We start from the raw sequence: 21,420 nt of genomic DNA, 5'->3' as shown, positions 1-21,420 counted from the left end.
TGTTAAACACACTCATGCGCAAAAACATTGATGTCATTTCTTGCCCTGTTTGGCGTTTGTATGAGTTTTCAGTGATATTTGATCATGATCAATCTTTTTTACCGTTTTTGTTGGCTCATGTATAAAACTGCTATTTTCTGTTTGTAGTGTTTTTCTTATATTGATTTTTTTATGGCATAAGTTTAAGCCAACATTGCATTGTATTCACATGTATTTTTGTTGTCAGTCCTGAATTAGCGCCTGTGCCTGCCGCTGCTGCCCTCAGACTGGGTTTTTAAGGGGCGTCAAGTTGCTGTGCGCAACGTTTTCCTTAAATCCCCCATAAATTGTACATTTATGGAAATATAGGCAAATTCAAATTCAATTCAAATTCAAAGTTGTACCACTTCAGTTTGCTGTTGTATAATGTATGGGCAGGTGCTTCATCACACAATGAAATGATTATCTGTCCCTTGTCTCAATGGCAATGTTGGCATTTTATTCTAGAACATTGCTACCAAAGTAAAATTAAGTGGGAAAATGTAACTTCTCTTTATTGAAACAAGGTAGCATGTACAACATACTTGGCTGTTTTATCAATGCGACCGCTTGTCAGCACTAGTACATTCTTCAGCACTTCTGTTTTGGAGGGCTGCACCTGTTCAACTCCTTGAAAAGCAAGTGCTAGCAGGTGACCTGCAAGATAGATCAAGTAGACATAATTTGTCGTTCTTAGTTCAACTTTGGCTCTCCCTAAATATACTTACAAATTCAGCTGCTTCCTTTGGGTTGACCCATATGGCGTTCTCAGCAGCTGTTGAAAAAATGTTTGAAATATGAATATTGCACAGATACTAGAGCCGTGGTTTATTCACATCCCTCTAACACTGCCCCCTCCCAAAGTTTTCCGATAGAGACCTCCCATCTGACTCCTGCACTAGACCAAGTACTGCAAAATGCCGGATGGACGGGAACAGACATGAGGATACGCAAGAAAAAACAATGTTGCAAACTCGACTATACTTGACGTCTACGTAGTTTGAAGTAAATGACTATGTAGAGATTATATTTTGTCATGTAAATATTTATATTAAGAATGCTTCTACCCGCCGTGGTTGCTCAGTGGCTATGGTGTTGGGCTGCTAAGCACGAGGTCGCGGGATCGAATCGCGGCCACGGCGGCCGCATTTCGATGGGGGCAAAATGCGAAAACACCCGTGTACTTAGATTTAAGTGCACATCAAAGAACTCCAGGTGGTCCAAATTTCCGGAGTCCCCCACTACGGCGCGCCTCATAATCAGATCGTGGTTCTGGCACGTAAAACCCCATAATTTATTCCAAATATACAAATGTATTTATTATTAAGAATGTTTCTAATAGCAAAACATAAGATTGAAAGCAAACTGAAACCAAGTGGCGCGAACCAAGTGGCGTTACGTGCAGTGGCCAGCCTAAATTCGAAAAATGTGAAGTGTTAGTAAAAAACGGCTGCGGGTTAACTCAGCTAACCCTGGATATGTAAAGAGAAACTTTGGTTTAACCTGGTTAAGTCTTGGTTTCACTTGTGGTTAAGTCTTGGTTTCACTTGATTAGCCTATCCGACATTGTGGTCCCGCTCCCGGTGTTTTGCGAGCCGAACGGCTCGCTCTTCCTCAGTCTCCGACGCTAACTTCGCGCGCTCGACATTGCGAACCCTCTCCAGTGAAGCAGCTCGCCGGGCGATATCCGCGGGGTGGTCAGACGCCGCTTGCCGACGACGGCTGAAAGCCTCCTGCTCCCGCGCAACGCTCGCAGAAGACGGCCCGGCCTCAGTCGCGCCCATGGCCAAGCTCGCACTAACTAGGCGAGCGCGGCGCTACTCTTAAGGTCACCCTACATTCAGCGTTTTCCCTGCGTTTTCTGGCGTTTCGTCTCCCGGCGTCGCTCAACGTCGACGCTAAGGCAGGCGCCAAGGCGAAACGCCCTGCTCAAGACACACCAGCCTAGGCGGGTATTCTGTAAGAGTCCACCTATTGGACTCTTACAGAATTTCGGCTGTCGCCGATTGGCTCCAGCTGCACGAGCGAGGAGGAGCCAGCCAGCCTCCTTCTTTCTCATGAAGCAAAATAATTTAACTTTCACACTCAGTGGTGTGCTCTGTCTTCTTTACCTGTTGCTAATAAATAAGCTGTTTGTTTTCTCTTCCCAACCCTAAACCAACGTGAATTAAAACGCGGGACTTCTATTGCGATAGCAGTTATACGGACACTCAAAGAGGATTTCTGCCGTCAGTGTCGCCATCGTCGTCGCCGTGAGGTTCCGTATGACGTCAACGGCGATGAAATCGTCGCCGCGCGCCGGACGCTGTATGTGCGAGTGAAAGGGAGCGAGGGACGCGCGCTTTCACGTGGAGCGAACGCACGGTTGAGAACAAACGCGCGTTCTGCTCCCTGAAAGGCTGCAGAATTAAGCGTCTCTTTCCACCTTTACAATCACCGTATATATATATATATATATATATATATATATATATATATATATATATATATATATAGAGAGAGAGAGAGAGAGAGAGAGCAAACGCGACTTCTTCCGTAGCGCGAAAGGCCGTGGGGGGACCGGGAGGGAGGCAGGGAGGCGCCGTTTAGCTGCGGCACATCAGTTACCAGGAAGTCACCCAGTACTTTAAGTTAGGTAGACAAACGCTAGCGCCACCTCACAAAAGCCTTACCAAAGCTCAAGAGGTTAAATGGAGACAACTCCAAACCAATAGTCTTCCAGACCCGGTCCCAATGCACCACATCAACCCAGACGAATTCAAACCCGATTGCTCGAAATGTGGTCAGAGAGCCACAATGCAACACATCTTTTGGTACTGCCCCGCAGACCCCCCACCCGAAGAACTTCAGAAGCTTGTAGGCTCACAAAAGTGGGAGACCCTGCTGGCCAGCTCTGATCCGGAACTACAAGTCCGGGTCACAGCGCGAGCCCGAGAGGTCGCCTTCAGCACTGACTGAGGGCCATCTGGTGGGGTCGCAGAATCCATCACTCCCAGTACCGAGAATAACCTTTTATGACTGACTGACTGCGGCACCAAATGCGTATTTATATAAAAACGTTGCGAGACGAGAAGGTGGTAAACACTTCCGACGCTGCTCGACGAGTTTCCCGTTCTGATCTCGTCGAAAACCTCCGAGCCGCCTCCAGAGGCCCTGGCAACAGTCACCAACGCCGCGCGCGTTCGGTGCGAACGCGGGTAAAACGGCGACGGCGTCGACCACAGTTCTGCGCGTTGCTGGTGCTGCTGCATGTCAAAGTTTATACAGCTGATAAAACTGCTATCCTTACTCCATATAGCTCTCTACTAAGTTGCTATTGCAATTCATGCTTCGCCTTTCGGGTGAAACTGCGACATTTTTCAGAAGCGCTCTAACTTGTGCGTACATTGCCTCCGTAGCTTTCTCTTAATTGCCACAGGAAGTTGTTCGCGAGTATAGATGGAATTCAATCTAGGGACGCTATGACGCCGGCCCGGCCATCTCTCCTTCACTTAGTCGCATCACGCTGCTTAGTCCGTGGCCTCCGAAATAGGTGGCGCGCGTTGTCTTTCCCAGGCCGCTCCATAGAGTTTCCTCCAATCCACCTTTTGCATGTTCGGAGTGTGCATGCGCTGTACCCTAGCGGCGAGTGCCAGAAACGTTTTGTACGGCGTCGGTGGTTCGTACAGTAGACGACACCAGTTGGTTCTTTATCCTATGACGACGCACGCGCATGAAAAAGCGCCAGCGAGGGCAACCTGCAGCATTGTCGACGAGAACGCGAACTCGAACTATTTTTTCTTCGGTAGAATACCTCGTCCCACCAGAAGCAGCCATATTAGCACGAAGGTACTCCACGTGGATATTCTTGGTTATCCTTCCGTACAGATGCGCCGCTATTCCAGAAGCACTCTAGCATATGACAATGAAGCTAACGCGTTCACAAGATGATGTCCCGGTGCGATCTCAAGTAAGACAAAAATGTGCCGAAAAATTATCTCCTGTTAGCGTTTAACACGATCATGCGGACTGCGTACGACACACCACGCTGTCATATCTTGATTTCGCCAGCCAAGAGGAGGAGCCGGACAGTTATCTTTGCTTATGCCTCCGCCTTGTTGTCAGTTGTTGCGCCGCACGCAACAGCCGCGTCACATCATGGAGGAGATTTGCGCCGATCTTCACTCTCTTGCATGCGTAATCATGCGAACGACAATTTAAACTTGGAGTCGGATATCTCGGAGCATAGACATGCTAGAAGAATTCTTCCAAGTGAAACTGTGTAGAAACACGAGTGCCTCTAACTTTTGAATACAAACATGCGCTTTTACTGCAGTCAATAAAACGTTAATTATCCGCCGCGGTGGCTCAGTCAGCTACGCCGTTGCGCTGCTGAGCACGAAATTGACGGATCGAATCCCGGCCGCGGCGGCCGCATTTCGATGGAGGCGAAATGCAAGAACGCCCTTGCGCTTGCGTTGTAGTGCACGTTAAAGAACCCCAGGTGGTCAAAATTCATCCGGAGCCCTCCACTACGCGTGCCTCACAATCAGAACTGGTTTTGGCACGTAAAACCCCTGACAGAAGAAGAATAAAACATTAATTAATAAATTTTAGGTAATTAGGCTACTGACAGCGATAATTATCATCTCACTTGGTGACCACCTGGCCACATAACTTATTTGCACAGGTAGTCTTCGCGTGCCTCCCAGTGCCTAACTTTAAGAAAACCACAAAGCTTAATTTTGAACACCCGGTATACTATTCATACTTTGTAATTCCACGGGAAACATATATCCTCAAACCATATTACGTATCCGCACGCCTTGACCATGCTCGAAAGGTACGTGAATATAAATGCAGGACGGCAGCATACAGCAACTATTTTTTTTTAACGAAAACCATTTGCCAATGGAACCGTTCGCCGTCTGCTATTACGGCTATCGCATCACATGAAGTGTTCTATTCCGCTTTGAGCCCGGTCACGTCATTTCATCGTTAGATTCAAAGCTTTTATCTGTGCACATGCAGCTGCCATGCTTCGTGTGATTCATAATGTATCCAGTTTGTTCTTATCTTTGCAAAGTGTTCCTCAGTGAAATACCCGCTTGAAGTAACATACTACCTGATTACATGTGCACATGCGTTTACATGAGTACTGCGTTTATGTTTTCTTTTGCTTTATAACATACTTTTAGGTTTTCAAACGCACTGGGGCACTGCGTCGATGTATGTTATTTTTTAGGTTGTTTTGTTGATGACGATGCTGTATTTTTTTTTAATTTTGTGTCTCTGTTGCCATATACCTGCATTTATGTGTTATGTTGTATGTATCACCCTCCTCACTGTAATGCCAAATCAGCGCTGTGGGTAAAGGATAAATAAATAGCGATCGCAGGGAGAGGCCTTTGTCCTGCAGTGGACATAAATAGGCTGATGATGATGAAGCCCCATCGCAGTTACAATAAACGTTCATTCAACTCACGTGCGTGAGCATACAGAAGCTTGTACGACTGTACGTAGTACGTACAAATTTCACGGTCGCGCCAGAAGGAACTAACTTTGCGCTGTTTCCGAGGTCCCCAAACCTTATCTCACGATGCGCACATGTACAAACTTCTAAAACATTTGGAGGAATTCCACCCCTGTCTCGTGTATACTATGCTGATCACTATCGAACGTGGCCTCGTACCCCACGAAGGCCTGTTTGCTGGGCCTTGCCATTTCCTTAGGGTGCGGTTTGTTGCTGACCTGTTTAAGTGCCGCAGCAAATACATTGCGAGATAAGCGAATCGGCACGCGTGTCTCTTCCTCTGTTTAAAGAAAACTAGAGAAATAAAAGGGAATGCACACATACCTCTATGAATGTTTACAGGAAATTTATAACGTACGTGTTTAAAACGATGTGCTAAAAAATTATTTTGGCTAGTACAACATAGGAATCTTTACTTCATGAAGTTTTCGGGAGAAAGCATCGTTAAATCGAGGGTTGGCCCTACTAGAAAAATGTGCACAAAAACGGTATGTCCGCTTCGGACAGCTCCTTTAGAACAGTGTAGTTAACAACGCCAAGAGCTCTTTTCCGTGGCCGTAAATAAAAACATCTTCCGTGGTTACTTGAAACGTACCAGTCAGTAAATTCGACGGTCTCCGACAGGCCAAGTTAGAGTTACTGCAGTAAGCAACTCTAGGTTAACGAACCTGCCGTGTCGAAGACAGAACATTCTCGAAACTCTTTGCAAAGTAAATTTTAAATTTTCATAATTCAACAACGTTTTATTACACCGTCTTATTTCAACATATCATTAGTGTATTTTATCTCAATGTTAACAGAGCATTTAAAATTGCCTGTGGCAGAGAGCATAATTCTACTTTTTCAGCTTACTCAGAGAGGCTAACGTTACTTGCAAGAGAAATCAAAATGTATAATGGGAAATATTTCACTAATTAACTTTAACTAATTACTTTAGGGCACATATTAACGCTGTCCAATTGGAGTTGGTGAGTTCGCAAGGAACAGCCACTTGGAACGACTTCTGCGGATGGAACCAGTTTCGAGATATGCGTTCCCAAATTGTGCGACGAAATGCATCGGTGTTCCAGTAAATTTTGTCCTGCAATGCATAAAAATGGATTGTGTTAAAAAATACAAGCGGAGCAACAGTTCCTTTTTACCGCGATTGACGACGCTTACCTCTAAATTGGTGGTAGTTTCATAATTACTTACAAATGAATGTGCATGAAGAACTCCCTGGCTTAAATTCGCAATCCACAATACGTGCCCTAAAGTAATTGGTTAAAAAGTTCACTAGCGAATTTTTTTCAAGTTGATGATGCATTTCGTTTTCCTGTGCATGTTCAATTCTTTTTGTAATTCAGCTGAAGGATTAGAATTATGCGATCTGCCACAGGCAACTAAAAAAGAAGTTAATTATGAAGTAAAACACATCGGATATTTAATAATATCCCTTCTCTGTGTTGGTATCTGCTTTTTTAATTTTTGTAGAGCATCCACGATATTTGACTGAAAACAACCGCTTTTTCGTAGAGAAACAAATGCAAAGTGCTTTTGGTACATATAAGCTAAAGCAAATTTTGTACGAAAAGGAGTAATCGTAAATAAAGTAATTGTGAAAATTTGCAATGATGCAGACAGACAGACGGTAAGTGCGTAGGTAAGGCTGGACCTTGACGCGGGCCCATGGCTGGGATGCCTCCCCACCCCCCTCGCGAGAAATGTCACCAGAAATTGAAAGCTTTCCGAAATGTGACGTGCAATAACAAATTTTATAGAAGTGTGACGAACGGAGCAAATTTAGTCCTAAATCGGGAAAGGTCTTACTCAGTCTGGCTCTTTGTCGAGTGGCCCACTTAAGAACCGAACGAACTTTTTTGAAAAGCCAGTTTTGGAGCGGAGTTTATGGTATTAAACGTTAAATTTGATAACTATCTAGGCAACTTGTGCCCAAAGAGACAAATAACGGAATATTTAGCTGCCAGTTCAGGACAAGAAAGCAGGGGGGCTAGACGGCCTCAGCATTGTCTAGTACGTGGCTGCTTGGATCTCTGAGTGGTAAGCCAGTTATTTGCGGTTGTGTCAATCATTTGGGGCATGCAGGTGTGGGACTCCTGCGCCAATTGTACCATTTTGATACAAACGCTAATTCCTGCGCCAAACTGTGCTAAACACAGAAAATTGAGCGAAATTGCGCCACGCTGCGTCAGAACTGCTTCGGCATGTGTGCTCCGGCAGCGGCCGCGAACAGCGAGCGGATTCGTTCTCGTAAAATTAGTTCAGCCGTTCATACGTCAATCCATATCGCCCCTGCAATCCATATCGCCCCGCCGGCGCGCGCGCGGCCACTCCCGGCTGTTGTCGCTGCTGTTGAAACGGCAAGCGGGGCTGTATTTAGAGTGTACCAGAACACGGTGCTGTGTGCCGGGCGGCGCAACGCTCTCTAGCTGAGGTGGATGGCGGATTTGCAATGAAAAGTCGTAATTTTGCCCGATAGGCCAAGCGTCGATTGCTACAGCAAATTAGTATATAGACAGCTATACGAAGCAAGGATTGTACCTTTATCGGCCTTATAAACTTCTAAACAATCGCGTAATAACTAAATTAACAAGCACGGTGTCACGCGCACACAATCAAACATTAACACATCTTACTCGATAATCGCGACACTCGCTGTCAAACGCTGGAGTGAGAAAGTGCAGCAGCAACAGCGAGCGAATTGACCTTCCCGCTGGCTCTCGCTTCCCCGCGAACTAAGCCGCGAGAACACAGTGAACACCAAGCTATCGGCACTCGTACATTGTTCCCGTCGCAGATCACTTTCAAAATAAGGCCTTCGCGGCTGCCCCATATGCAGCAGCCGCCGGAGTAGTCCCCCCTTCCTCCCCTCCCCCCGGTGCCTTGCGCGGGACGGAAGACGACGCGCTTCCTCCCCGCTTTCCTCCTTTCCGCGCGCGACATTGAGCCGCCTTCGTTAAGCCATCGTCGGCTCGCTACCACATGCTTTCACTTGCACATACAGCATACGGCGCGACAACGATGTTATCGCCCCTGCACTTTATACGGAACATCACAGCGACGTCCTCTGGCTCGGGGTGGCATTTACAAAGGCCTACTCGTTCCGCATTGGAATTTGGGATACGCCCATGTGCGACTCTTGTGGAACTAGAGAAACAATTGAACATGTCTTATGTCTCGGTCCCCAGTTCGACGTCGAGCGTGAAGCTCTCCGGACAGCATTGAACCGGCTGGACTCTCGACCATTTTCGGAAATGAAGATCCTTGGACCATGGCCGTATGCGTCGATGGCACAGAAATTCAGGAAAGCCTTGTTGCACTACCTCATGTCGACAGGTCTTGGCGACCGTCTGTAGACTTCGTGCGAAGTTTCAAATGTGCGCGAAACTGTGCTCTCTTACTCAGAGAGGCTAACGTTACTAGCACGAGAAATCAAAATGTATAATGGCAATATATCACTGATTTCCTTTCTCTCTCTTTTCATCCCTATACCCCCTTTCCCCAGTGCAGGGTAGCAAACCGGACGTGCATCTGGTTAACCTCCCTGCCTTTCCTCTCTTCTATCTCTCTCTCTCTCACTGCGACGTCAACGGCAGATATACGCCTGGAGTGTCCAAATAATTGCTATCGCAATAAAAGCAGATCGGAATAGTTTTACGTTATACCAGCCCAGGGACGATTGCGGCTCTCTGGGTATTCCGTGACATAGGGTGACCCAGAAGTTATGTTACCGCGTCGATTGGACCGCATAATTTGAGAACATTTCCCGCGATCATCATGAACGTTGGCGCGGGAATATACATATAGTTCGATCCTAGTGCCACCGATGTTTTCGGCTTTACAGGAAAGCATGCGCCGGGCGCCCACTGGACTCAATCTGCTATATTCTACTACGCTATACCTACAATGTACGCGTCTACTACGCGCTTCGTGCTAGTTTATTCTGTGTTTCGTCGTGGTTTCGAAGTGCGCTGCCATATTCCAGTATTCTCCCAAAATACAGATTCGCCTGCTCCCAACTGCTTCAAATTAAAATTCTATCTTCTCTAAATTGCCCCAAAATGAAATTTTGACTTCTCCGAGCTGCTCCAAACTGCTCCAAAACGCACTTTTACTTGCTCCAGAAATTGCTCCAAAATTACTTTGGGCAGTCCCACCCCTGGGCATGGAATAGGAGTTTAAATCACTATGTTGCACACCAGCCTTTTTAGAGAAAATGATGAAAGTGCATATTACTCACCCTTATCGATGGGTTAAAAATCCTCTTCGAATCTGCGAGCAAAAGGAAAATCTAAGATTAGTATTGTACTGCTAAGAGTGGGCATAAAGTACATACTGTCTCCAACTTCGTGGGGTGCGATTGCAGGAATACTCGTGTTATACCTGAAATACAGAAGAAATTCAGTCTCTTGATCTGTGCTTCGCGTGCGTACACTCACCCTGACAAAGAATCGGTGCTCGGTGTCCGGAAGCAACTGCTCATTGATGACTCAGAGTCTTGAATCGACCTGCAGGCACCAGAGGGGCTCGGGTATACATCGCACGTTACACTTCGGTAATAAAGTCACTGCTTTACTGTAGGAGTTTGCGAATAGTGATTTTTGAGACCGAATCGAATAAAGCCAGAAGCGAATAAAAAGATCTAATACTTCTTGAGTAATAAATAGCCGTTATCACAATTACTATAAAACGATGTTCACATTCCAGTATTCTTAAAGGGACAGACAACCGCTCAGAACATGAATTGAGATAACCCCGCGGATGGAAAGATCGTCTATCGTATTGGCTAGAACGGGCACTATTTTGCTCATTAAATGTGGATTTATATTTTTCAGTCTTTACTAAATGTCGTGAAAAATGACCTTTGGTGACCCATGCGGCAAAAATATGAACCTATTTAAGAGGTCTACCACGTGACCTTCTACCAGTGTATGCATGCTGTTTCTGGTCTTTTTATTAATATTGAAATGCACTAACATTCCTTCTGTTATAAGTTTTTTCCTACTTACAATGTGCACATAAGCCTTCGTTTGTAGTGAGTAGGAAAGTGGCGCTGCCTTCGCCTTAGTTTTCGATGACTTGGCTTAGCTCGTCTATCGACTGAATAACGACGACGGGCGCCAGCCAGCCATGACGTAGGCGTGTACTTGGGAAAAAACGCGGTGCAGTAATAATAAAGGTCTGTACAGCAACGCAAACTTATGGTACCAGTCTATTTACCTTTAAAAGTGGCTCGAAATTGACATCATAGGTGGTTAACCACAGTTGCACTTCCTCCAGTGAAAGCAGGACGATGGGCGGCTTTCACAATTTGCGAGCCGGGCTATCGGCATCACTATCACTTCTCAGCGTTGCTGGAGGAGGGACTCTTATTTTTTTTAGAGGCTGCTCAGATCCAAAAAATTGTTCTTGCAAAGTATCCACGAACTTTTGGAAGTAACCGCTGCAGATGTAAACACTACCGAGGGTGAGCTTTTCGTTGCGCCTTAAAAAACTGGGTCCATAAATATCGGTTGTCAGTCCCTTTAAGGTTAGGAAGTTTAAGTTTCTGTCATTGCGTAGTACGCTATGAAGCATTGTTTATTAAAAGAACAAATGGATCATTAGAAGCAAACAAGTAGTTTCTTTGCATGCACGCGGCTCTTCGGAGAGTCTGAGTGATCACTGTAAAATGTGACGAGCCTGTAAAGTATGCCTACCTAAGTGACGCAGCCTGCTCCACTACGCAAGCTCTCATGTTTTGTGTCTATACTGTGCCCGCGGGGGTGAAATGTTACCGTACTTTCACTGCAGTTTTATGTGTATTTGGGCGCAGTTGACATTTAGAATTATTCAAGAAGTATTCGAAAAATATTCGCACTTACGAATACTGTCTATTCGATGCGAATAGGAGCTAGTCGATTCGGTATTCGAAATTTTCGAATAATCGCACACCACTAATTTATTGTATACAGCCAATACTTTGTTTTAACCGTATGCTATAAGGTCATAGAAAAGCATAAAAGAGAGGTTTGAGAGGAACGGACCGAGGGCGAACGCAATACAGCTGCACGCAAACGGACGCGCTAGAGCTTCACGTGAAAGGGCAGTGTGGACTTTCCCGACACCTTCTCTCACAAAACAGAAACATTAGTCAACATCATTTTTGTAGACATACACGATGTTGGAGAAAGCTGTCGCATATAGAGAGCTTGATCTTGACACAGAGTGGTGATTACTCCATACATCACCACCGATGTGTCAATCTGGCAGGTGCATGGCATTTTCCTATAGTCGTTATAAGTTTCTTATCACATTATTGAAAGCAGAGGAAACAAGAAAAGAACGCCTGCATTAGCCGCATATTGTTCGGCCATCAAATGAAGCTACAGATGGTACGCCAGAACGCGTGTCTGTCCATGGGTCTGCGCCCTAAATGCTTTTGTTCGTATTTTTGTTGATGCAGTCGCAATTTTCCTAAATGCCAGTTTTTTGTCATTTTAATCGTATTCCCCGTCTCATTTTCTAAAGCGCCAGCTGCTTTCGTAATGTCTGTCTGGCTTGGCTCAATTACTGATTCTCCCGCCTTTTCATTTCATTCCTATCGTTTACTGCTTATTTTTTCGGTATATATTATTCATTTTTCTTGGGCTTCTGGTACAAATTTTACGTACGCCGCTCAAGTCTTGGTTGAGGTGTCGTGGATGCTATGCGAACCACGAAGACAGCAACGACTTCCCGTTCTTTGTCTTTGTTAAGTGATTGAGGCCAGCTGTCTCTCAGATCGTAGGAGTACCGTCTGTTGCAATCCATTCCTCATTCACGACCGCGTGAGAAGTGCAAGCCTTTGGTGCGCGGTGCACGTACGCCAGTCGGCGAGTCCGATGCCACGCAGGTTCACCAACACAGAGCAAGCATTTGGAAGGCAGAACACTCACGATATGTTCGTTCTAGAACGTGCCAATAGAATCATCTGCAAAATTTTGCCATGTGTGTCGGCATTTCACGGCAGTTCGAGCATGCGGGAGTAGTACACCATTTAGTACAGTGCCACACTAGGCCGATGCAAAGGCTTCCCAATTCTAGACTAAGCTTTGTGGAACCGAGCTGGTGAGGCCGCTACAAAGGACGTATCTTGTTTGCAATACAAATCAAGGTATACGTTATTGTTCCCGTGGGGGTCTGCCATTTACGCCTTTGATTCTCTAATGATCTCTTTTGAGAAGCTGACGCGAATACTCTAGTTATTGCGCGTTTAACATGAAAGTCACGTGTTGGGTGTATTTTCGGACATGTACGCGGAAATAAAACAGTCTAACAGATTATCTGTAATGCTATTGTGAGTGCGTAGCAGGATTCACCCGAAGAGTTCGCCCGAAGGATTCACGCATGTTTCACCCGATGCGACCAGTTTGGACTCCTTGAGAATCTGCTGAGGACATCAGCGGACACTGGGCAAGACTAGTCCTTGGTAAAACGAAATAATGGCTTAGCTGCGATCACATCCTCAGTTGAGACAACCTGTACGCATGACCCATTTAATCTGAATGGTTCCTTACTTGGTCTGAAGATTGAGCCAGTTTTCTTACCTGCGGCTGCCAGCGTTAGCTGTTGAAAAGCCTAAAGGAGGAGGGGAAAAAGAAAAGGAGGAAGTTGTTGCAATATATAGTAGAATATCGTAATTTCCGGTAAGTGATATGATTTAATGCGAAAGCATTAAATGAAACGGAAAATCCGGCGCCTGTCCGGCGTTTGCATCCGACGGTACCAAAACCCACGTGACCAAGTGATGACGTCACGTTTCAGTGTCAAAAATTACTTGTCCCACACCCAAAAAATTGACTTTGCCCAATACGAAAATTGAGTTGACCCACTTTCAAAACCGGCCTGGCCCACTCCCAAAATTCACTTGGCTCACCCTAAAATTCACATTGCCCAATTCGCGCACATGACCAAGTGATCACGTCATGTGACAGTCTCGTAACCAAGTAAGAACCTTAAGTTGCAAGGTCACAAGACCAAGTGATGACGTCATGTGACAATGTCACATGATATAGTAGACACACCCAGAATGCTTTCGCATTCAATGCATGTAAGAACACTTAAGCGCCTCTGTAACCTTTTAAAATAAATGTCTTGCCGCGAGGTTGCTAGCTCTAGAACGGGAAGCCATAAGTCACAGTATTTTCGCTGCCTAAGCTCGCGATCCACGCCACGGACCATGCTGCTCAAGAGTATACGTTTCCAGATGACAACGATGATGCGCATTGCTAAGTGCAAATCGTCACAGAAAGAGCATAAGTAGCAAATACTACCGCTCTGATCGTGCGCAATGCATGTCTTCCCATAAATGACCCGATGTGTACGTACGGAGATACCGCACATTTTTTTTCTTTTCTTTAAAAAACGTTCAAAATGATAAATCTCAGGAAATTCCCTCGATAGGGGCTTTCGACGGCCACAACTGCCATATTTGTTTTGCAGGTGAAGCAAACATAGTTCTTTCTCGCGAAACTATATACCAGGTGTCTTTTTTTTATTTCTTATTTTTTAGAAGGACCACATTTTAAAAAAATTGCCTGTGGCAGAGAGTACAATTCTAACCCTTGCTCTAAATTACTCCATGAGGCGACAATTAGGTATGCGAGAAATGAAAATGCTTCATTAAATAAACCTAATTACGCTGAACTGTTTAATTAATTACTTTACAGTACATATTTCAGTCTATGAATTTTAGCCGGCGAGTTCGCAAGGCATATCCACTTGTAACGAATTCTCAGGACTGCGCCAGTTTCAAGATATTAACTTTCAACAAGTCCGGCGAAATGCATTGGCGTTCCAGTCACTTCTTTTAAGAAAACGCTGCTTTTTTGCGTTGAAGCGCGAAAGTAACTGCAACACTAATATATCTGGTCGGACACACTGAAAATTAATATCTCGAAACTGGTGTAGTCCAAAGACTAAAGTCGCGGTTGAATAAAGTTTCTTTCTTTTTTCTTCTTATTTCCTTCCTTCCCGCACGACATAATGTGCTTGGACTAACCACGACTACATGGCGTGCAGCCGCAACATCATTGAGACATGCAAGGAGATTATGGGCGTGCCTTACGGTGGGGCGGTGTGACTGCTGCGACGATAGCGCCGCCACGGTGGTGACCATCATCGTAGGCGTGCTGACTTCTCTGCTGGGATATGCCCTGCGGTGGTCGTGCGACACCTGTCAAACGCCGCGCGCACACGTTGGAGTCCTCTTGCAGTATTACAAGCGCGCGCTCGCCCTATCTGGCCATTTTGCTGCTTAAAAACAGGGAGGGGCCCTGTTCCGGCTTTCACCGCAGAAACTAGAGCGGGCACGAATGACTGTGGCGACACACTACTGCAAACAGCGCGAAAACGGGGACTAAGATTCAGGGAACCACAATTGTGCGGCAGTACACAGACCCGCAGATTTCTAACAGTTTTCATCTGCAAATAATCTCAACTACATAAATCAATTTCGCCCTATATAAAACAGAGAAAACTATAAATATCTGTGATTGAGGCGTAATATACAGGCTTTTATATTATCGGCTATGTATAAAGGGGCGTCTCACTACGTTCAGCTAATTTGAAAACAGGCTTTTTATGCGAAAGCGTCATATGTCCCATTGTACGGTAAAGCCGGCGTCTGTCGTCTATAACAGTGAAACGGCACCTAAAATCGCGTTGTCATTGGCTGCGACGCCACGCCACGAGCGAGCCTCGACGGAGCAGAGCTAAGGTCCCTGTATGTTCCAAAGGTAGCGCAAACCATTGTTCAAATAGGAAAGGAGAATTCCTCCCCGCCCTCTGCCCCTCTCCTGACTTCTTCGCAGTTTTCCGCTCTCCCATTGGACGAGGCTTGACACGTGACGAATAACCCACGCGGCTTTCGTTATCGCGGGAAAACGGCGCCATTAGTGAGCGTAGAAACACCGGGACGTATGTGCGCTGTGCGTGAGCGTAGGCTTTTTCCATTTTTGAAGACGCGCTCGGCTGCAGCACGATGCCGACTTGCTGTGTCGTTGGATGTTCGAATAGCATTGCCAAGGGGGGCAAGCTTTTTGCGGTTCCTCGTGGCAAACTAAATCTCAAACGCCAAGCGATATGGCTCCACCGTATCGGAAGAAAGAAATTTGACTGCCAACGAGGGAGGTCATTACTTAGGGAGGTTCTGATCGCTGTTCTTACCCAGTTAGTGATGAACGCGGGAAGGTGGGTGCGTTCGCGAGTTCACCATCAACCAACGACTGAGCAAAAAAAGAAAAAAAGTTCCGGTTTATGCTCTGCGGCGAACAAAAGGGCGTATTTTGGCAATATGAATGCCATCATGACCTCATAAAATTATCATAATGGGAGAGTCTCCCAATTAAAGAGCAAAATGGAGAAAGCGCGCGCGCACACGGGTACCAAGGCATATAACTGAGGGGAAAAGAAAGGCGCGCGGATGCATTTTGGAAATAGAAAAAAAAACACGTTGAGGGTATTTAGCACATAAATGTCTCCGCCGTGTTGTGTGTGCGTAGTTTGACGTAGCTCTTTGTTTTCGTAAATGCGTCAGGTAAACAGAACATTCGATTCCGAGAAACAATCAGCAGTAGTAAAGGCTGCTTAGGATTGCGTTTAACTTGTTCTACCTTTTCGTTTTGCTCGTCTGAGCGACGCAGATTCTACTAATAATTGAAGGTACACTGCATATCTTACGTACGAACAGCCTTGTGAAAAAGCGCCCGGAACAGTCGCGTTTCAAGCAAGCGCTTCAACGCGCCGCATGCGATACGAAATGAAGCGGGCGGTATATCGGCCGCGCGCTTCGCTCACTAATGGCGGGGCGAGGAGGAAACGGCGCGGAGAGGAGGAGTTTGCTCTACCTTCGAAAAATACCGGGACCTTAAGCAGAGCAGGCGAAAGGCGACACAGGTGTTGTGTGAGGGGAGGTGGCATCGCCGCGACGCCACGTCATCCTCGCTCTCGAAAGCTGGCACGCGGTCGGTATCTCTCACCCCCACAGGGCTTGGCTGCCTTGCGCGCCTGCCAGCCTTAGTGGCCGCTGCTTCTTCCTCGGTCTCTCGTCGCGCAGAACGTCAGTGGCATGCGGCGTTGGCACCGCAGCTGCTGCTTGTTGGCTCGGGCAGCACGTGCACGCCGCTATGGTACATTACTCGCAGCGCGAAACTCGAAGGACTGCTCAGCGGCGTTCAATTGGACATTATTGCTTTCGCATTTTTTTTTTTACCCTAACAGACTGATAGTTGCACGGGACTGGAACTTCCTCGGGGGTCGCGGGCTCACTGCTGCCAAGGCGCGTGCAAAATCGTCTATATACTGTTTACAGGTGCGTTTACGTAATGCTGGTCTTTACTTTTTCGTTTTTTTTTCAGATTTTTTTTCGTGGTTGTCGTCCTAAGCATTTTGAGTCGAATTAAACAAACTTAGAGCCATGTTGTAGACCTCGTTATGGATCCGAGGCGCCTGCTTTTGTTGAACACAACCATATGATGCTAGCAGATGGCTTCATGTATATATTGTGAGACGACGCCCGGGACGAAGGCAGAGCTCTTGTATTGTCACACAGCGCGAGACAGCCCACGAACACCAACCCGACAAAAATGATGATGATTATGAGGATGGGTATATGTACATGAAGACGATGATGAACTGCACAGTTAGCGCTCATACTATACATATTATCCGGCCGACTTTGGGCTCGTCTGCTCAATATGCCCGTTAATCGAATGGCACTATGCTATTGCTTGTCGGGGCAAGTCTTCACGAATCTCCTCTTATCGACTGTAGTTCGTATTCAAGCGAATTAGTGAAAGCGTGCCTTACGATTGAGCACAACGTCAAACGCAATCATTTCTCAACAAAGATGTGAGCCAGAAAGGGGTACTTGGAAGCTTTTTGGGGACGCAGTTACGCATCGATAGCACGCGTACCAGCATGTGTTATGGAGTAAGCGTAGGGACTCACTCGAGCTCGTCAATTCTACATGACCAGCGCGCTCGTCTGTCAGTGTGGCTTGATCTGTGTTTTGCTATACTGTGCGGACTGATGGGTGTAGATGGTTGATCAAAAAATAAGTGATGACAGTACGAGTTACTTCAAAGCGCAAATAAATATGTTGGTGCATTGGTCATACCTGGCCCTTGCGCCATGTAAATCGACACATCGTCGTCATCAACATCATCAATTAAACATGCTGCAGTAAAATTACTTTCGGGCGCATAACTTTGAGCATTGATCTATGTTGCTGCAAACTTACCATGCCAGCCATCATGGTCACCGCTTGTTTGCTCGGGGTATAGCTTGAAAAAGAAGGAAAGAAAAGAGTTTAACGTTACTGCAGTTTAGAAAAAAATAATAAAAGCGTCATTAGCGTTACAGGAAACAGTCGAAAGCTTAATGTAACGCCTTGTGCAAACCAATGACCACACGCGAGGCTGTTTACTCAGCAGACTCCCCTGCTTAGCGGATTATTTGTGCAGCCCACTTCGTAGAACGCCGCATGCGTACAGTAATGGAGTACTTGCACATGCGCCGCCCGCGTTAGCAGTGAAGAAAATATATTTCGGTTTTACGTTTTCTACTTCTTCAACACATCTAATACGACCATATATTTTAATCTACCAGGAAAAGGTAGCAAGGAAGGTGGAAAATTTTTAACTTTAACTAGGAAAGGGGAAAACAAGCATGTCTGTGTTCACTGTGTACCGTTAAAGACGAAGGAGGTGCAAAATGACTGTGCATTTATAAGCATTACCCTGTCACGACGGCGGGCTTCTTCCTTTGGGAACGATTCGACGGAGTGTGCAGCGCGAACTCTGTAAAAGATGCCAAACGAAAGATAAACCGACTGCGCTCGTTCTCACTCCACAAGCTGGGCAGCTGTGCACAGCTCGTGTACAGTTGCAGGTGTCACTGTGTCCAGGTATTCTAGATTTCAGCACAGTACGCTCAGCGGAATAAGTTTCTCCGCATTCACTCACAGAAGGAGCTAGACCCCAAGGTTAGGAAGTGCCTGGGAGACTTCCCATGAAAAATTACAACGTGTAATCTCGGCTTATGGCAGGCGAATGAAGACACAACGGTCAGTTACACATGGTATATACGTACACGCAGCTATATACAAAACAATGCGAAATGCGTAATAAACACTACAACATCTCAGTAAAGATCACACAACGAGAGACAATAAATATTGAGCACCGCGATATGTTTCTTGTAATCAACGTGGTCAGCAGATTTTGTTTTATTATTATTATTATTATTATTATTATTATTATTATTATTATTATTATTATTATTATTATTGCTTTGAGCGGCTGGAAGGGCAGGGAGAGAGGGTGGAATGGTGGCGGTGAATAACGCAAAAAAGCGAACTACACAGTTTAGTAGTTGATTCAGGTGTTGGATACCTATGAAATGTGCAGTTAATTTCTCAAGGCGCAGTAAGATATCAATGTTCTTTGCGGATAGTGTCTTTCCAGCACGCTTATCAGCACTCGTTTCACCACAGTGCCGATAAGTGCCAACTGGAAAATCAATGCATTTCGCCAGATTTTAGGACGCATGTCTCGAAACTGGTGCTAAGCACAGGATTTCTGCTAATTGTAAATTATTTCAGTACCTGTTCGTCTTCAATTACACAATTGGGACATGCATTCTAAAATGATTAATTACAAAATTGATTAGAGAAACTTTGTTAATTATCTAAGAACACTGTGCAGTTTCTCTTGTAAGTAGTGTCCGCCTCTTCAGGTAAACGTCCCAAATCATGCATGCGTACGCCTGCAGGAAAGCGCGACGTATCCTTCTCGTCTCTGTCCCGTTTACGAAACGGAAACGCGTGCAAAAACGCCAAGTTCGCTCAGCCACAATAAATGTTTTTCACTCACTCACTGCGGTTATAGCCTGTTATATAAAAAAAAAGCTTGTATTGTCTAAAAAAAGAAAAATATGAGCCTGTATATACCTCAACCACGTGACCTACCGCTACCACGTGAGCCCGCTTCCCACACTTCAGACACTTTTTTTCCACTTTGACACTCGTAATCCTAAAAAATATATATATAACTGCGTTCCCCTTCTTTGCATATCACGTGGCCGCTCATTAATTCTATAAGAGTGATGAAACTAGATATACATTCGGACCGCTGCGCTTCGGGCCTCTCAACGGAATAAACACTTGTCAGGGCACCGAGTGGCAGTGTTTCTTACCGTTGCTCGATTGCGAGGCGGTCGGCTTCTCAAAAGCTGGCGGGGTGGGGTAGTCGGGCCGAGTCAGGAACGATGGGGACTGCCTGATGTCGATGCCAGAGCTGCGTGTCAGGGAACCCATTACGATTGCTGGACGTTGCTTCGTGCACCTAATGCCGTGATTGTCATTATTATTTTTTTCTTGCCGCGAGCAACTTTGTAAACATCAACTCTGAATGCATGCATGGACGCGCTTGAGCACCGCTTGCTAAGTCAAGCATGCACCACAGAGCGTTATTTCCTGAGCCGAAAGTATCGTCCGGCCGAACTTCTGAACGCACAAAGGTGGCAGTAAATACAGCCCTATAGGCACACCTCCCGAATGTACTGGTACACGGAGAAAAACACGAGTCGAGGGCCGGAAAGTGCCCCCACGGCATTGTTTCCTTCGCATTTGCGCGGACGAGAGGAGCAGCGCCATTTGGGGGCTACGCCGTGTACCTTTGCCGGTCTCTCAGCTTGCTCAGCTCGTTCTTGAGGGCGGCGTTCTCCTTGCGCAGACTCTCGGCTTGCCTGCAAAGAGAAGTCGAATTGCCGTTTGTCAAGACCAGCACCCTCCCCCCCCCCTTTTTTTTTTTATTGCGATAGCAATTATATGGACACTCAAAAGCAGATTTCTGCCGTCGGCGTCGCCGCCGTGAGGTTCCGTATGACGTCATTTGGAGAAGAAATCGTCGCCGCGCGCCGAACGCTGTATGTGCGAGTGAAAGGGCGCGAGGGGCGCGTCTTTCACGGGGAGTGAACGCACGGCGGAGAACAAACGCGCGTTCTGCGCCGTGCTCGCTTAAGGGCTGCAGAAGTAGGCGTCTCTGTTCTCCTTCACAATCACCATGTATGTAGAGCAAACGCGCCTTCTTCCGACGAGCGAGAGGCCATGGGGGAGGGGGAGGGAAGGGAGGCGACGTTTAGCTGCGGCACGCAGTGCCTGTTTATATCAGAGGCTCCGGCAACAGTCACCAACGCCGCACGAATTTTGAGCGAACGCGGGCAAAACGCCGATGGCGTCGACAACAGTTCTGCGTGTTGCCGATGCTGCTGCATGTCCAAGTTTATACAGCTGATAAAGCTAATATCATTACTCCGTATAGCTCTCTACAAGTTTGCTATCGCAATTGATGCTTCGCCTTTCAGGTGAAACTGCGACAACTTTTTTTCTCTGTCTCCCTCTTGTACAATATGCAAGCCAATGTGCGTGCCCAGTTCTGTTCATGCGTCCCCGGATGGGTGCGTGGTTCTCAACAGGAAGCTTTGATTAGGACACTCCCTGTTTACCTAGTGTGAAACGCAGATCTGTGTAGAAATGCGGAACGTCATATGTGAAAACAACAGAAGGGAAGAGAAACGCAGTTGGAGTAGGCCTGGGATAGGACAGTGTTATGAGGTAAAGCAATTTGTCATAATGGCGGTCGGCACATGCAGGACAGGCGTAATTGGAGACTTCTGCATTGCACTTACGGTGAAGACTCGAATATAATTGGAACAAGAATACATACATCACGAGGGACAGCTTTGACGCCGCTAAAAGTGATGAAAATAAATTTATCCGCGTTTTGTACGACAAAAAAAAAACAAAAAAACACTTGGCCTCTTGGTTGTAAAAGTACTGAAATTTGGGCGAGTTGGTAGCTATTCAT

At 46.2% G+C, this 21,420-nt stretch overlaps 1 protein-coding gene across 6 annotated transcripts in view; it reads right to left on the bottom strand.

The window, feature by feature from the left end:
* Nucleotides 1-538: 538 nt before the first annotated feature.
* The window catches only part of LOC119462440 (zip homologous protein 2-like), a 52,795-nt gene continuing 31,913 nt past the window's right edge, over nucleotides 539-21,420 (bottom strand). For all 6 annotated transcript variants that reach the window (XM_049672020.1, XM_049672021.1, XM_049672022.1 and 3 more), the window contains exons 6-16: nucleotides 20,228-20,299; nucleotides 19,748-19,848; nucleotides 18,291-18,351; nucleotides 17,793-17,835; nucleotides 14,619-14,706; nucleotides 13,099-13,129; nucleotides 9,970-10,038; nucleotides 9,867-9,913; nucleotides 9,771-9,802; nucleotides 747-793; nucleotides 539-675 (exon numbers count right to left, since the gene is read on the bottom strand). In XM_049672020.1, coding sequence (XP_049527977.1) covers nucleotides 642-675; nucleotides 747-793; nucleotides 9,771-9,802; nucleotides 9,867-9,913; nucleotides 9,970-10,038; nucleotides 13,099-13,129; nucleotides 14,619-14,706; nucleotides 17,793-17,835; nucleotides 18,291-18,351; nucleotides 19,748-19,848; nucleotides 20,228-20,299 — 625 coding nt within the window. In that variant the 3' untranslated portion in view covers nucleotides 539-641. The remainder of the gene's footprint in view (nucleotides 676-746; nucleotides 794-9,770; nucleotides 9,803-9,866; nucleotides 9,914-9,969; nucleotides 10,039-13,098; nucleotides 13,130-14,618; nucleotides 14,707-17,792; nucleotides 17,836-18,290; nucleotides 18,352-19,747; nucleotides 19,849-20,227; nucleotides 20,300-21,420) is intronic.

Source organism: Dermacentor silvarum, chromosome 8, assembly GCF_013339745.2.
Source record: "Dermacentor silvarum isolate Dsil-2018 chromosome 8, BIME_Dsil_1.4, whole genome shotgun sequence".
Taxonomy (NCBI): Eukaryota; Metazoa; Arthropoda; class Arachnida; order Ixodida; family Ixodidae; genus Dermacentor; species Dermacentor silvarum.
The sequence above is the reverse complement of the archived record's forward strand: the minus strand, read 5'-3'. Positions and strand labels throughout refer to the sequence as shown.